The sequence below is a fragment of the Musa acuminata genome, chromosome BXJ1-8 (genome assembly GCF_036884655.1).
Source record: "Musa acuminata AAA Group cultivar baxijiao chromosome BXJ1-8, Cavendish_Baxijiao_AAA, whole genome shotgun sequence".
Lineage (NCBI taxonomy): Eukaryota > Viridiplantae > Streptophyta > Magnoliopsida > Zingiberales > Musaceae > Musa > Musa acuminata.
This window is the reverse complement of record NC_088334.1, coordinates 28,890,562-28,908,590: the sequence shown is the minus strand read 5'-3', so window position 1 is coordinate 28,908,590 and position 18,029 is coordinate 28,890,562. Positions and strand designations below refer to the sequence as shown.

Sequence of the window (18,029 nt, the reverse complement as noted above, 5' to 3'; positions counted from 1 at the left end):
AAGAATTCCCCCAGTATTCTTTCCATACTACCTTTGTAATACGTGAGTAGTATAATAATCACAGTGATGATGATCAGGTCACATGATTGCTACTTCAACGGCTAAAATTCCAAGGTTGAATATTGTTTTATTATTGAAAGGTTGAATCAAACTATAATATTGGTGATCTTATTCTGGCGGTTGTGATAAGTATATGATGACTTACTCTACGATGATCAGTCACGACCTCCATCCAAGTTGTGCATGCCAGAGTCAACTAAGCTAACAATATCTCGTCTATTGATATCGCAAACACGATTGAATAATCTATTAATAATGTTTTGGTTTGATGTATAAGATGGAACTAAACCCATCAATTTGCTTGGTAACTGAGGCAGAACAATTGGACCAAATCAAATCATTTTAATCATCAACTAAATCGGGATGTGCAGTCAGTCGGAGCGGCTCCGCCATGGATCCGCCGGTCCACGCTTCCCCAGCTTTGCGTCTCGCTCTTCCGCAGGAGAGGAGCCAATAGACCAGTGACGCAGAGAAGACGCCGAAGAACCAAGCGCATCCGTAGATGACATCGAACCCTCCCCAGGTCATCTTCACGGCGCCGACCTTGTGGAGGAACCCGGGGATCGCCGGCGCCACTCCGAAGACCAACGCGACGAAGGCCGCGACGTTGTATCCCCCGGTGTAGTAGTATGGTCCATGGGGGCTTTCGGCGTAGAGTCCGGCCACGTCGAGCACCGCCCGTCGGAGGACGTAGTAGTCGGTGAGCAGGATTCCGGTGATGGGGCCAATGATGGCCGAGTAGCCGACCAGCCATTCGTAGACGAAGCTCTTGCCGGATGCCATAAGTTTCCATGGCTGGAACACTAGGCTGATGAATCCTGTCAGTAGGGAGCCGGTGGCGAAGTTGAAGGTGGAGGGGCTGAGGCTGACGAGCACGTTGGCCGGGGCGACGAGGTTGGCCGGGATGTTGGTGGTGATGGTGGCCAGGCCGATCCCCAAGAACGCAAGGATCGAGATGAAGACGCTGGTGTTGATCAAGGAGAGAAGTTCGATGGGGTTGGGGATCGCCTGGCCGAAGATGACCTCCGTGGCGGAGGTGATGGCGAGGCCGGCGAAGGTATAGGCGGCCATAAAAAGGGGGAGCGCCAGGTGGCCTAGCGCCTGGTCCGCTTGGCCCCGGGCGAACCGGGCGAAATCGGAGATGTTGAGCGCGACGCCGGACCAGCTGCCGACGCACCCAGTGAGGGAGGGGTAAAACACGGGCCAGAACTGCAACGGCGAGAGGCGCGAGGGCGTGGAGAGCATCTCACCGAAGCCGCCTGCGGTGGCGTAGGCCCAGGCAAAGAGGCAGGCGACGAGGAGGACGAGGACGGGGGCGGAGTACTTTCCGAGGGCGTGGATCCCTGCCATGCCCTTCCACAGCATGGCGAACTGGAGGAGCGAGAAGAGCAGGAAGCAGCCTAGCTCGAGGGGCGACGTGCCCAGCCATCCCAAGGGCTGCGAGTAGGACGAGGACTGGATGGGCCGGGGTAGGAGGAGGAGGAAGATGGCCTGGCCGCCGATCCAGGATTCGGTGCCGCACCAGCCGCAGGCGACGACGGCGCGGAGGAGGGCGGGGATGCGGGCGCCGCGGATGCCGAAGGCTGCGCGGAGCTGAACGGGGAAGGAGACGCCGTACCGGACACCGGCGTGGGCAGTGAGGCAGATGGGAGCGTAGATGATGAGGTTGCCGAGGAAGATGGTGGCAATGCCCTGCCAACACGACATGCCCAGCTCCATCAGACTGGCGGCGGCGAAGTAGGACGGGACATTCACCACCATGACGACCCAGAGGCCGGCCACGTCCCACCAGGAGAGGTTGCGTTTGTCCGCGGGGACGGGGCCCAGGCCGTCGGCGGCGGCGCCGGGGTCGTCGAATGTGTTGTCTCCGGCCTCCATGGTGTGCAACATTTTTCTTGCCCTCATCCGCTTCTTTATTTTTGTTCTCTGAAGGTGTGGGGATGATTGGCCCGCGTCACGTCCCTTCTCAAAAATAAATAAAAATAAAAACAAAACTTTCTATTAATTAAAAAAATTTGAGAAGACGAATAATACACACCACTCCAAATAAAATTTTTTACTTGGACAAGTCTCAAAAATTTGACAATCCAATTTATGTATTTATTAGCCTCCCTGAATTGCATTTAATATAAACAATAGAGCTCGAAATAATAGTTAGTTAATACCACCGAATGGACTAACGAACTAAAAAGAAATACAGATGCAGTGGGAAGGAGTCTACTTACCGTCTACCCACATGATTGGATGACTTAAAAAATAAATAAATTTCAAGGCTTCATTTCAAGTCCCATATGATTTGGTAATTTAATGCTGAATCTTGTTTTTAATCTGTTAATGAAAAATAAATATTTTTCATTTTAAATTATTATTCAAAGACATGAATCTTCATAAACGAGAAGGATCTCCTCAGGTTGATGTTGAATTTTCTTTGGCATATACTTACTTTCATTAATTAAATCTCAGGTAACAAAAGCTTTTAAAGCTTTCATCACATAACCCATATTCTTTTGTAAGGAGCCAAATATTGTCTGCATTTGAACAGGAGGCAAATAAGGCAACAGTAATTCCCCTTGCAAAAGGAAACTTCCTTCTTTGAATCTGGATTTTTATCATAAATTTTATAATATGATCAGGATTAATATATATCATATCAGATACTATCTCACACATTAGTATTTTTCAACTTTTGGGATCACACTTTGTGCTTTCTAAGTCAGCATATTGTGATCGGTTTGTGCACAATTTTAAATTATCAGGAAATCAATATCTCCACCTCTCGGTTCGATCTCGAGGTCTCATTGACGATGCCCTTCCCCACCTGTCATGCCCGTCGCCTCCACCCTCGCAACGTTGGGAGTAGCACAAACGGGCGGAGGCGATAGGTGTGATGAATAGGAAAGTGTGTACAAAGGGCTTTGCTCTCAACATTGTGAGGATGTTATAACAAGGGCAATAAGTGGGAAAAGATAAAGAGGAGCATCGTGGATGGGCCTCATGATAGAAGCAAGCAAGGGCAAAGGAAACAAAACTATAAGAGGAGAAAGAAGATTATAGAAGTGATATGTCCATGACAACTTGCAAAAAGAATATAGGTCGGAAGACCAACTTGCAAGAAAGTGACAACTGGAAAGAGATTTGACACGTTTAGGAGCATTATTTTAGAGACAATAGATGTGGCACATGTTTAGTAGGCGTGAGAATTTGAAGTCCGAGAACAAAGTCCAACAGCATGAGAATTTTTAGTGTCTTTTGTTTTTGTCTGCTTAATGATGAATAGGGGTGGCTATAAAAGGGCACAATAATTGCTTCCTGTTAAATCATGAGTAAAGATACAATACCAATAATTGAATCATATGCCCATCGCTATAAGAAGGTTCCTTGCCTTTTCTAATCGTCCGGGAAAAAGAAATAAAAATCTGCTCGTACATTCATCATCATAGGACACTAAGATATAAACTGATATTTAATAAACTAGTGTAATTGGCACGATCAGACACAACAGATACAAATTGTAATGCCTCAGTTCAGTGGAAAGACAAACAGTAATAAAACACTATGATCTCATAAATTTCCATATAAGAATGAATAATTTACTCGTATAAAATATTTATTACATGTTTTAATTCATTTATTACTTGTTTAAAAAATTCTAATTTTTTTTAATAGACTGATGACCCCAATAAAAAATAAAATAGATCTTATTAGTTGAGAGCTAATCGTTAAATCTAAGCACTTGGGCCTTTGCGACCTCGATCTAACCAGAAAAATTATATATATCAAAAGAATCTTTTCTCCTAAATAACGGTAAGGGTGATTTTTTTAGAAAATATTTATATTTTGAGTATCTGCTCTGCCCACGTTAAAAGACAAAACCCTAATAAGTTGGAATCGAGGACGGAGCGGTGCAAGTTCGTGGGATATCCCAAGAAAACTTGTGGGTATTATTTCTATTATCTCGAGGATCAAAAGGTTTCTATAGCCAAGAGAGCGGTGTTCCTTAAGAAGGAATACATTCTTGGTGGAGACAGTGGGAATATGATAGAGTTGAGTGAGGTTGGAAAACCTAGTCCAAGCACCACTCCACAGCATGAGTTTGTTCAGGTACCAAGGATATCGGAGTTATGGAGTCAACTGGCCGATTAGACAACAGGCCGCAGGAGAGGATGATGCACCAAAGAATCGGACGAAGCGTCGAGGGACCAATGACATGCCGAACAACTTGATTAGATGCTTAGGATTAATTATCTAGTTCGAAGTGTATTTTACATGTGTAGGATTAACTACGATAGCATGAAGACATAAAGCAAGTTTACTAGAGTCAAGTTCGATGGGTGTTCGAGAGTCCGTCGAAAGTCCAAAGAATCGTCAGAAGTGCTGCCGGAACCAACCGAGAAAGAATCAGGGACTTGCCGAAGTTTTCGGAAGTCTGCCGGAAAGATCGTCGGAGGTTCGCGGAGATCACCGAGAAGGTTTAGATACTTGCCAAAGACTCGTTGAACTCGCCATAAGACCGGGAGCCTACTAGGAGTCCGCCGGAAGAAATCCGAGGGTGTATCGGAAATCCGCTAGAAGTTTGCCGGAAAGCTCGCCAAAAGAAAACTTGACATTGCCGGTTAAAATTTGCTTAGGGCTATGTCTTAATTTCATAGTTTACATATAATTTGGGTTAGGATTAAGGGTTAATCTTATAACCCGGTTAGGGGCCAATTAGGCCTGAGTTTGGACTGGTTTAAGCCAAGTTTGGAGCCCAACCAGGGAGTTGGAACAGTCCAGGCGGTGGTACCGCTGGACTGGATGGTGGCACCGCCCAGAACCCGAGAGGTCCGGCGGTGGCACTGCCAGTACACTGCTGGACTGGGCGGTGGCACCACCTAGAACCCAAGAGGTCTAGCGGTGACACCGCTAGTACACTATCAGTATCAGACACTGATAGGCGGTGGCACCGCTAGCACCGGGAAACCCAAAAGCAATTCAAATTTGGAGCTCAAATTTGAATCCTCTTGGGGCATATAAATACCCCTCAATTCTCAATAGAGATAACACCTTTTTGACAAGTTAGAAAGTGAGAAAAATCTCTAGCAAAGTCTTATTTTCAATAGCTTAAGTGTTCACCTTCCTCTTTCTCTTTGAAAAATCTGTAAGAGTGTGAACCACTTGTAAGAAGGTTGTAAGAGGGGGATTTGGTCCTTCCCCTTCAAAGTGATTTGCTAGTGGAAGTTGGGAGCCTCATCGAAGAAGACTTCGAAAGTGGATGTAGGTCACTTGACTGAACCACTATACATCGTGGTGTTCCTTGAATGTGTGAGTGTTTAGTGTTCTAAACCATTTCTCTACTTAGCTGCAAATCATTCGGTTTTCATCTCCCTACTCTTGACTATCTTTACTCGAGCTATTTTAGCTAAGTTATCCTTCGTCGAATCGAAATCTCTACACATTTACGAAATCGATTTCAAACTTACGAGTTTTAATCCGCTATACTAATTCACCCCCCCACTCTTAGTGCCGCTCCGATCCTAACACCAATAACTAAATAGTCATTTGGCCTTAGAATAAATTTTCACATCTCATTTCTCTCAAATTGGTTTAACTCTTCTTGCATTGCGATAACCCATGAATCATCTTTCAAGGCCTCATCAATGCATTTAGGTTCAATTTGAGAAAGAAAAGCGATGTTGGCATAAAAATTCTTAAGCGAAGAATTAGTTTGAACCCCTTTTGAAGTGTCTTCTATGATTAGCTTCTTAGGATGAGCATTTATGTACTTCCATTCCTTGGGTATGAATATTTCAGAAGAAGATGCATTCAAGTTGTTAGTTGAAGGAGGAGGTTCATTTAAATTCAAAGTATTAAAATTAAGATCATCATCGAACTCATTTTTCTTAAATTTGAAAACTTCATTAAAGATAACATAAATAGACTCTTCTATAATCAAAGTTCTTTGGTTAAATATACGAAAGGCTTTAGAAATAGAAGAATAGCTAAGAAAAATCTCTTCATCGGATTTTACATCAAACTTTCCTAAGACATCTTTTTCTTTCGACATTAAACATTTACAACCGAAAACTTTAAAATATGAAACATTGGGTTTTTTATTGTTTCACAATTCATAAGGAGTTTTGGAAAGTAATGGTCTTACTAGAATCCTATTCATGACATAGCATGTCGTATTAACGGCTTTGGCCCAAAAATATTTGGGTAGGCTATGTTCGTTCAACATGGTTCTTGCTATTTCTTATAAATTTTTTTTTTCTTTCTACTACTCTATTTTGTTAAGGATTTCTTGGAGTAGAGAAATTATGGTTGTAACCATTAGATTCACAAAAATTTTGGAAATCGTAGTTTTGAAATTCGCTACTGTGATTACTCCAAATTGATGAAATCATAAAATCTTTTTTATTTTGAACAAATTTACAAAACTTAGAAAAATACTTAAAGCAATCACTTTTGTGTGCCAAGAAGTATGTCCAAGTATATCTACTATAATCGTCTACAATTACAAAGGTGTATTTACTACCTCCTAGGATTGATGTATCAATTGATCCAAACAAATCCATATTGATTAATTGCAATGGTCTAGAGGTGCTTATTTGATTCTTTGGTTTGAAACTACATTTTCTTTGTTTTTCTAGTTAACATGCATCACACACATTGTCTTTAACAAATTTAATATGAGGAATATCTCTTATAAGTTCTTTAGATAAGATTTGAGAGATTAATTTCATACTAGCATGGCCTAATCTCCTATGCCAAAGCCAAGCATCGTCATTCAAAACTGAAAAACACATTTCATTATAAAGATCATCAATGTCAATAGTGTACACATTATTTTGTTTTAAGGTAATCATGGAGGAATTTTTGTGTGGTTGTTCAATAATGTAAGCATTGGATTTAAATTTAATGACATATCCTTTATCACATAATTGATTAATGCTCAAAAGATTATACTTTAAGCCATCAACCAACAACATATCTTTAATCAACAAGTTGGATTTATTACCTATGGTTCTTTTGCCAATGATTTTACCCTTGTTATTGTCTCCAAAGGTGACATATCATTCGTTTACGCTAGTGAGCTTAGAGAATTGAGATGGATCTCTAGTCATGTACCTTGAGCATCCACTATTAAAGTACAATCTCTTGCTCCTAGCTTGTGATGATGAATGTTTCTACAGAAAAGGATGATTTTTAAGTATACATTTGACCTTGGGTGCCTAAAAAATCGATCGACTTAACTTATCATTTTGCATGGAGTTCTTTACAGTTCCTTTAGGAACCCAAATCAATTTGTGTGGACGACATCTCTTAAACGGACATTGATAAATAACATGCCCAAATTTATAACAAAAGTTACATTTGTTTCGATGTGAAATATGTAAAATTGGGCCTTTAACAAAGATAGTTGGATTTTTATGAGTGTTACTCACAAAGCCGATTCTATCTTTTCTTTGAACATGATTCTTATTTGCAAGAATCGTGTTTAAGGATTTGCTACCTATTTCAAATTTTTCTAAGGTTTCATGTAGTTGTAAAATTTTCTTTTTAAGCGTTTCTAATTCAACACATTTTATGTAAGGAGCTAAACTATCATCATACTCAATTTTAGTCTGTCAAAATCATTAACAAGAGAAGCATGCTCATTTTTTAACAATTTATATTTTTTACTAACTAATTTATATTCTTTAAATAAATCATGAAAAGCACTTAGTAGTTCATTAGAAGATAAATCTGCATCCAATGAACTGCTTACCTCATCTCCAATAGTCGTTAGTGCATAATAAGCAACTTGCTCGGTGTTGGTTGGCTCCTCTTCTTCGGATGCACTTGAATCGTCCCAAGTTGCTTTAAGAGCCTTCTTCTTTGGTTGCTTCTTTTTTGCTTGGGGACATTCACTTTTGAAATGTCTCGGCTTCTTGCATTCGTAGCATATGACTTGTTCTTTCTTAGGTTCAATTTTATTTTTAGTGTCATTTTTACATTTATTCCTTTTTATGAATTTTTTTGAACTTTCTTATCAAGAGTGCCAAGTCATCATCGTAGTCCTCATCACTTGAATTTTCTTTCAAGTGGTCTTTATGAGTTCTAAGTGGCATATCCTTCCTATTCTTTGGAAGGTTATTCTCAAGCTCTTCATGAGCATTGCAAGTCATCTCATAGGTCATTAGTGACCCGATTAGTTCTTCGAGAAGTAAGATATTTAAATCCTTGGCCTTTTGAATGGTTGTTACTTTAGTATCTCAACTCTTTGGAAGAGATCTCAAGATTTTATTAACAAGTTCAAAGTTCAAAAAATATTTTCTAAGAGCTTTTAAACTATTGATGACATCCGTAAAACAAGTGTACATGTCGACAATAGTTTTGCTTGGCTTCATCTGAAACAATTCATAAGTGTGAACCAAAAGTTTTATCTTTGACTCCTTTACTCCACTAGTGCCATCGTGAGTGATTTCGAGTGTGTGCCAAATATCAAAAGTCATTTCACAAATAGACACTCGATTAAACTCGTTTTTATCTAATGCACAGAACAAGGCATTCATAGCCTTGGCATTTAAAGCGAAGTCTTCTTCTCTAACTTATTCCAATCATTCATTAGAAAAGAAGACTTTTGAAATCTATTTTCCACAAGGTTCCATAACTAAAAATCCATTAAAATTAAAAAGATCCTCATTCTAGTATTCTAATATGTGTAATCCGTCCCATTGAACATAGGAGGACGTGTAATTGAATAACCATCTTGATTGTCGGCAAAAGCCATCTCTCTTGGGTTTTAAACTAAATTGAGAGTAACCGAGCTCTGATACCAATTGTTAGGATCGAGTCGACACTAAGAGAGGGGGGGAAGGGTGAATTAGTGCAGCGGATTAAAACATCGGTTTAAAATTCTTTATACGTTAAAATGATCTCGGAAGATAACTTGAAAGCATGTTTGATCGTAAGGGTAGTGAAAACTAAGTAAGAAGGAAGTGAAGTTATTGCAAAGTAAGTAAATAGCAATAATAGAAATGCAAACCAGAATTTATAGTGGTTCGATTGGTGTAACCTACATACACTTCCGATTCCTCCTCCATCAAGGTCACCGGCATCCACTAATGTTCTTCCTTCAATAGGCGAAGACCAACCACCTCTTTACAACGCTTTCTTCTTTTCAGGGGTTTTGGAGATAACCCTTATAAGCCTCACACCTCTCTTGAATGATCTCAACGCTTAGAAAGGGAGGAGGAGGACTCTTGTACTTTTAGAACACTTTAACACCCCAAGAATTCAAGATTATGTTAACACTTTCATGTCCTTTCATACAGAAAAGGATGGAGTATTTATAGGCCCCAATGGCTTCTGAATTAGAGCAAAAAAATATCACATCCCTGGATTTCGAGGTACTGGCGGTACCACCACCATTATTGGACGGTACCATCACCTACAGATTGACACTAGGAGGTACCACCGCTCAGTTTGGGTGGTACCATTGCTTAGTTTGAGTGGTACGACTACCTAACAGAGCTCAGAGACCGAGCTTTGATAGTACCACCACCTGATAAGGTAGTACCACCGCCTACAGCACTAAATGCCGATGATACCACCGCCCAGAGCACTTAGGAGATTAAGTCCTAAGCGGTGCCACCACTGGCAGTGACTTCAGGTGCTGAATGGGCTATTTAATCCAGCTCTGTTAAGGGCCTAGTTGGCTCCTAATTGAGTTAGTAGGATTACCTCTCAATCCTAACTCAACTTAAGGTCTAATTACAATAATTAAGACATTTAACAAGGCATTCTTGTTCCGGTACGTTAATTGTTCTTCTGGCGATCTTCCGGCAAACTTCCGATGATCTCTCGGTAATGTTTCGACGGACTTTCGGCTGTTAAAAAGTCTTTGGGGGGCATCACATACGCAATAGAAGAACAAAAAAATAAAATCTCCAATTTCCCAAAAAGATGTTCGTTATCGTGCGAAGATTGGTGTGCAAAATCGGTGAAACAAACTGTGTATAGAATAGATTGTGTTACATAGGGAGATCGTATATCCTTGTTTCCTTACAGATCTCTAGGAGAGGGTGAATGAGGTCAAGCGTCCTCCTCTCTAGTGGTGATCCACACAACAGGACTATGACGACGCTCCTCAAAACTCCAGGCCTACTCTGAGGTGGAGAGGGGGAGGAGAATAGGATAGGCAAGCAAAGGCTCTAGCCTATGAACCACTGAATCCCTCTTATTTATAGAGGTCCCTTGTCAAACCCTAATGGATCCTCCCCTAGTGGGTATTGGATCTACATCCAATTACTTAAGTCTTTTATATTACTGGATCTCTATCTAATAATCTCTCATGGGCTCTTATTGGATCTCGTCCATGGGATCCAATAATTTAGGGGCTTATTGGATATCCAATAAGATAGGGGCTCCGGTGGATATCTCATATTCGAACATCTACTCATCGCAATGCCTACTATATGTGTGTGACCCTCCAGGCCCAATGTCAAGCTGGTCATAAGTCATACCTATTAGAACTCCTTCTAACTTAGTAAATTATTATCTCTATAATAATTCACTCGACTCATCGACTACGGACGTACTATGCCACTACGCCGTAGTCCCTAGACGATACTTGAGAATTCAATCTATTGGACCTGTCTGTCCTCAGTTATCATATACCTATAATCCCTCATACATCTAATATCCCAGAGTCCATATATCAGGCATGGTGCTGTCAGACCCATACAGTTTCTTCTCGAGTCTCGCTCTAATCGGATTCTCCCAGAGAACCATTTCTCTCTCAATCCGAATGACCCTGACCAGGGATTTGTCTGAGCAAGAACATATGGGATATTTCTTTCATGATGCCGAGAGTGGATGGTCCTCTATCAACACTCAATAGCCCACGTAAGGTCGACTGCCACTCCCAATAACCAACTATACTAGATCTGGGACATCCAAACCTATAAGTCTGGTATCAAAGAGTGGAACACTCATACAGGACATCCTTGGTATCTCGAGTCTAAGGACCAGATACACCACTAGGACTACGGAATCGCTGTCTGACAATAAGGCATAATCAACCATCCAGCATTCCGTAAGCGGATCAATCAGTGAACTCATTCTCCAATAAGCACCTGTACTGTATCCCTAGTGTCCCCACACGAGCAGCTATAAGACCACTTGTATCCATTATATGGATGGGTATATAGCGCACTAGTTTGTCCGATTATCACGATATCCCTATCGAGTAACCTATGACCGGGATTATTTAGGATCTGTGTTTAAAGGTGAATCGGTCTCATTATCGTGATCTCATCACGATCCGATTCCTATTGCATAGATCCAAAGACATCATAATATATACATGTATATATGTAATAGTTAATATAAAGTGATAAATGCTAAAATATAATAAGCAAAAAAATTTCGTGTCAAGTCACACATGCCATCACTTACATGATTGGCTTGTTGGGCACCTATGACTAACACCAACAAGCTCTTAGACTTCGCGATGATCTTCTTGGTGAGTTTCGATAAGCTACTTTGGTAAGCTCCTTGACTTCTCGGTTAATTCCGGTGGAACTTCTGATGAACGTCCGGACTTCCAACGAACTCTCGAACTCCCAACGAAATCTCGATCTTGACTCCGATACAACATTTGCTTTATGTCTTACCACTATCATAGTTAATCTTGTACACTTTTCTCACATATAGATTAGATCAAATAATTTACCAGTTGATTTCATCATCAAAATATGAGATTCAACAAAAATCGTATGGGCTTGACAATACCCTGCTCGATGTATGGTCTCTAGGATATTAAATGGATGATAGATTATAGGTACATGGTTACTGAGGACAGACAGGTCCAATGGATTGAATTCCTATATCGTTTGGGGACTATAGCGTAGTGGCCTAGTACGTCCGTAGTCGATGAGTCGAGTGAATTATTATGGAGATAATAATTCATTGAGCCAAAAGGTGTTCTAATGGGTATGACTCACGGCCAACTCGATATTGGGCCTCGAGGGTAACACACATATGATAGGTGTTGCGACGAGTAGAGATTCAAATATGAGATATCTATTGGAGCTCCTATCTTAGTGGATATCCAATAAGCTCCTGAATTATTGGATCCTATGGATGAGATTCAATAAAAGCCAATAAGAGATTATTGGTTAGAGATCGACTAATCTAAGGTGCTTGAATAGTTAGATGGAGATCCAATACCCAATAAGATAGGATCCATTAGGGTTAAGTTGAAAAGGGGCCCCTATAGATATGAGAGAACCAATAGGTCATAGACTAGGCTTCTTGGTTACCACCTCTTATCCTCCTCTCCCCTTCTCCTCCTTAGCCAATAGGTGTGGAGATTTAGCCAGTGATTTGATGAGCGTCTTCACAGCCCCTACCATGTGGATCACCGCTAAAGAGGATGACACTTGACCTCCTTCATCCTCTCTCACAAATCTATAGAAATTTAGGGATATTCGATCTCTCTAGGTAACACAACTATCTCACATGTAGTTTTCAATTTTGTGGATTTTTGTGCACCAATCTTCACACGATGACGAACACCTTTTGGAAAATTTAGGGATTTTGTTTTTTTTTCTTCCATTGCGAATGTGATATTGTCTCTAGATTTTCTTACAATGGTATAAGAGCCAGGTTGTTCATATGAAGATTAGTTTTAAACTACATGTGTTATGTTTTAGAAAATCTTTTGACATTAAAATTATTGATGCAAAGGTAAGAAAAGGCAACAATAGCCCTCGCAGAAGTGGCTAAAGGCTACTTGCAGCCTTAGCTATTTGCGTGCAGGCTGCTTGCCTGCAATAAGCCACCAGCAATGGTGCCCGCAAGGTCAAGCAGTGCCTGTGAGCGACTTGCCCGCAAGGGCGAGTAGCGCCTGTAGGCGGTGTCTACAGGCGATGCCCATAGCATCTCTCACCCGCAAACGAAGCACTGCTCACCCGCAAATGGGGTGCCACTCACGGGCAAGCCACCTGCGGGGTGCAAGGCTCGCCTATGGTAATCACTCGCAGTCATCATGTTTTATCATATACTCGAAGTATTGACTTGTCTTAGTGAGGGGGTGTAATGATACAATACATACGAATTTGTTTCGAATGAACTTATGGAGATATTGGCATGCCCCCATAAAGCTTTAAACCTATGTGGCTGTCCTCAACCTTAGCTACTCTTGGATCATCTTGACTTTGTCTACCAAATAGGATTTTCCCTCTACCTATGACGAAGCCGAGGTAGATGAATGTTGAGGAGTAGCTAGTGTTTCTCCAAAAGGTCGAACACCCTTTCTACATTTGGTTGATATATTTGTTAAAAAAGAGAGAAAAGAAATTACTTAAGAAGCTTGATAGTATTCACATGTCCCTCTCCTATTTATACAAGTTAGGAGAGAGGATTTCCCTTAACAGATTAGAGGATTTCCCTCAATAGAGTAGAGAGATATCCTCATATAGTTGAGAAAATCTTTTCTTCTATCATGCCCCTACAAGATGGTGCTCCTATCAAGGACGCCAATCTTGGATCGATGTAATGCAAAAAGGTGGTGAGCGAGAGGCTTCGTGAGTGAGTCAGCTAACTGATCAGCCAGATGGACATAAGAAACTCGTAGTTGACGATGGATAACTTGATCTCGCACAAAATAGAGGTCGATAGCAATATGTTTCATGCGGGAGTGGAACACCGGATTAGCGCACAGATAGGTAGCTCCGACATTATCACAATATATTGTAGGAGTAGAGTTGATGTTGAGTTCTTTGAGCATATTTGCGACCCAATTGAGTTCTACAGTGGCAGTGGTGATGCCATGATATTTAGCTTCAGTTGTATACCGTACGACTGTCTTTTGCTTCTTAGAACTCTAACTGATTAGATTAGCACCAAGAAAGAAAATATATCCCAATGTGGATGTTCATCATTAAAGTTGCCTGCCCAATCAGCATTAGTAAAGGCATGAAGCTGAACTGGAGAGTATTTACAAAGAAATACACCATGATTGAGAGTCTCCTTAAGATATCATAGGACTCATTTGACCATAGACCAATGCATAATAGACGGCCTCTGCATAAACTGTGATAATTTGTTAACTGCAAATGAGATGTCGGGACAGGTGAGAGCTAGGTATTGTAGGGAACCAATAACTTGTTGGCATTGAATGGGTTCCGTAGCAGGACTTCCATTAGATAATTTAAGAGAGCCACTAGCAGATAGAGGAGTTGTAACCACATTTGCGTCATGCATGTTTGTTTTGGATAATAAATTTTGAATGTACTTTCTTTGTGATAGAAAGAGACCGGAAGATGTGAATGTAGCCTCTACACCCAAAAAGTAGTTCAGGGGCCCTAAATCTTTGAGCGAGAATCGATCTGCTAACTATTTGATGAATGCATGGATTTCTATGGGGTTGTTGCCTGTGACAATGATGTCATCCACATAGACCAAAATATATATTGTGTCACTATGGTGTTGTCTCAAAAATAACGAGGAATCAGATTTGGATTTGAGAAAGTCAATTGAAGTCAGAAAAGAGCCAAGTTCAGTGTACCAAGCACTTGGAGCCTGACGTAGTCCATAAATAGCTTTTCTAAGTTTGCAGACATGCCTTGGATACTGAGGATGAGTGAAACCAGGAGGTTGTTGCATAAAAATATCTTCAGTTAGAGTCCCTTATAAAAAAATATTATTAACATTGAATTGGCGTAATTGCTAGCCCTTAGTGGTGGCGAGACTCAGGATAAGTCTGATTGTAGTGGGCTTAACAATGGGACTAAATGTCTCAGTGAAATCAACTCCAGGTCTTTGATGAAACCCTTTGGCGACGAGGCGTGCCTTATATCAGGCAATAGAGCCATCGGGGAAAAACCCACTTACCCCCGATGACGTTTTGTGTATGATGAAAGGGTACTAGATCCCGTGTTGAGTTATAGAGGAGGGCATTATATTCCTCACACGTGGCGGTATGCCAATACGAAAATTTTTAGGCTTGAGTGACGGTGGTGGATGAGGAATCCACGATAACATGAAGATCAAGGACCTGACGCGGTTTGAAAATACTACTCTTAGAGCATGTGGTCATAGGATGGTTGGAGACTATGGGACCGTGAGGCTGTGTTGTTGGAAGAAGTGGTTGAGAGTCATTGACATAGACCAGATCAGGTGGAGGTACGTTAGGGTCACTTGGCTGAGAAGGAGGTAAAGATAACGATTGTGATCCTGAACCAAGTACCCCAATAGTTGGAGAAGAAAGAAGTTGAGTAGGAATAGGCAATTGCTGAATCAGAGGAGTGGAATAGTATGGATCATGAGAGGAGGAACCGGATGATGTCATGGGAGGCTCGTCCGGTTGGATCGGAGGTATACCTCAATGAGAAATGGTTAATGAGGTGGTCTGCATGGTAGGAGAGGTATGGTTATGAAAAGAAAAGACAGACTCAACAAAAATAACGTGACACGATATAGAAATTTTGTGAGTGTGGAGATTATAGCAACGGAAAGCATTATGTTTAAGAGAGTAACCTATAAAAACACAAGGATTAGATCGTGATGTTAACTTGTGAGAGCATAGGGACGCAACTAGATAACATAGACAACCAAATACTCTGAGTTTACGAAGGTTTGGGGGTTTGTAAAATAGTGAGGCAAAGGGGGATTGGTATTGTAGGACTGGCGTAGGCATTCTATTAATAAGATAGACGGTAGTTTGAAAGGCTACCGTCCAAAAGTTTGAAGGCATGGAAGCTTGATGGAGAAGTGTGAGCCCAGTTTCTACTATATGTCGATGTTTGCGTTCGACGGAGCTAACAAGTTGAGGAGTATACGTGGGAGACTTGAGGTGTTGGATACCACAAGCTGAGAGATAGGACGCTAGGGCTTGATATTCACCGCCACCATCAGAGTAAACTGTTTTGATGGTAGACTGAAAGTGATTTTCGACCAACCTTCGAAAAGTGGGAAAGACGGTCGAAACATCATATTTATAGTGAAGAGGATATAACCATGTGTATTTAGTGAAGTGATCTACAAAAATGACATAAAATCTGAATATATCAAAAGATAGGATTGGGGCAGGGCCCCAAACATCTGTATAAATAATTTCAAATGGTTTAGAGGTGGAAATGGAAGATGGGCTAAATAGCTGTTGATGACTTTTATTACTAAGAAATGCATCACAATGCGTTATAGAACTATGCGATTTAGAAATAGGAAGTGAGAAACTAGAAAGTAATTTATGTTGAATAAGGGACGAGGGATGACCAAGACGACGATGCCACATATCAATTGGAGCTGCAATGGAAGAATGAACAGTGGGCTAGGTTATTTATGGAGTTGACAACCATTCGTAAATGTTTCCTCTATTCGGGCCCTGGATCAAGGATGCCCCCGTGCTCAAGTCCTTAAGAATCAGGAAAGAATTCAATTTAAGTATTGTTATTTTTGTAAAATGAGAAACAGAAATGAGGTTGCGTTTAATATTAGGGGCACATAAAACATCATCGAGTGTAAATATAGTAGTATCAGAAGTAAGCATTGTGGAACCAGTATGAGTTATAGGAAGGTCATTACCGTCATTGACAAACTTTAGCGGAGTGTTCGATTTTATCACACAGTTGGCAGACGATATGTCGTTGGTGGCTTAAAGGAGCGGGATACCGAAGTGGATGAGTATTAGAGTTGCCACTTTGCGAGAAGTTAGGAGGATAAGGGGGGTGTTGCATGGGACTCATAGGATCAAGAATACCTTTGGTGATGTTCGAAGGGTACCAAGTGTTCTTTCTCTTAGGCTTATAACTGACTTGAGCTGTGATAGACGGTCCGGGCAGTTTGTCCACACGCTTCAAATACATCTCATAGTTAGTCAACTTGTCATAGAGTTCTTCAAAGGAGTCTGGCTAGTTGCGTGCCCAAATTGCAGTCGCCAACTCCTTGTAGTCGTCTCTAAGACCATTTAGGGTATGGATGATGATCTCCTCATCACATTGGGAATGATCTATCAAAGCCAAGTCATCGATGATAACTTTGATATTTTGTAGATAATCAGTACTTCCCTTTTGTTTGGTCACCATCAGCTTGGATAGAAAACTGAGCTTGCGAGTACGCGAATGATTCATTAAGATTATTTGCAGTTTAGATCACGCATCAGCAGCAGTCACACATGCAGAAATTAATGGAGCGATAGATCTAGCAACTGAGGCTTAAATGGCTTGAAAGATGAGACGATCTTGACGCAACCATAATTTGTGAGCTAGATTAGGTACTGGACTAGGTTCTCCGGAGATGTTGAGCATGGCTGGCGGACAACTGAAGGAGTCATCAATGTAACCTAGCAAGTCGTATCGATTAGAAAATTGAGCACGTCACGATGCATAGTTGCCACTCTTTGATAACATTTTTTTTTTTTTTACAGCAGTGCTTCACGGTAGATGGAGGAAGTGGGAGAGGAAATGAGTGAGAAGAGTAGCTGAAAGATGGAGGAAGTGGGGGAGGAAATAAGTGAGAAGAGAAGCTGCTGCTGCAGTTGCAGATTGCTGCGGACGCAGCTGTAGATCGTTGCTAATGCAGCAGCTGCTACAGATTGATGCGGCTGCTGCTGCAGAAGCTGCTGAAAACTGCTGCTGCAGCGATGAGGATGCAACAATGAGGAAGCTGCAGTGATGCTGCAGCAATATTGAAGAAATCTGCAGCGATGCTGCAGCAGGAAAAATTTGTGAGAAATTTACTAAAGCTCCGTCGGCCTCAATGCAGAAAGCGGCAGCAGCAGATGCAGCAAAAGCTGCTGCAGCAGAGGAAGCAAGATGCAGTGGCAGATGGAAGTGACTGCTGCTGTAAGAACTGCAATCATTCCTGCTGCTGCAGGAAACTAGTGATGGCTGTGCGGCAAGAATAACGGTAGCAGCACTTCTCGCTCGAGCGAGATGCGGGAATGAGGAGGAGAGGCCATTGGCCGGGGAGCAGTTACGAGGATGACGGCTACCATGGTA

The 18,029-nt window shown here is 41.4% G+C and overlaps 1 protein-coding gene across 1 annotated transcript; it reads right to left on the bottom strand.

Annotated features, from left to right (window-relative positions):
- Positions 1-257: 257 nt before the first annotated feature.
- LOC135587697 (purine-uracil permease NCS1-like) lies at positions 258-2,037 on the bottom strand. Its single transcript, XM_065079384.1, has one exon. The coding sequence runs from the start codon at positions 1,963-1,965 to the stop codon at positions 403-405; it is 1,563 nt and encodes a 520-aa protein (XP_064935456.1). The 5' UTR covers positions 1,966-2,037; the 3' UTR covers positions 258-402.
- Between the last annotated feature and the right edge of the window lie 15,992 nt (positions 2,038-18,029).

What these genes read in the sequence shown, in the direction of transcription:
- LOC135587697 (XM_065079384.1), bottom strand. Translation starts at nt 1,965, where the DNA reads ATGAGGGCAAGAAAAATGTTGCACACCATGGAGGCCGGAGACAACACA.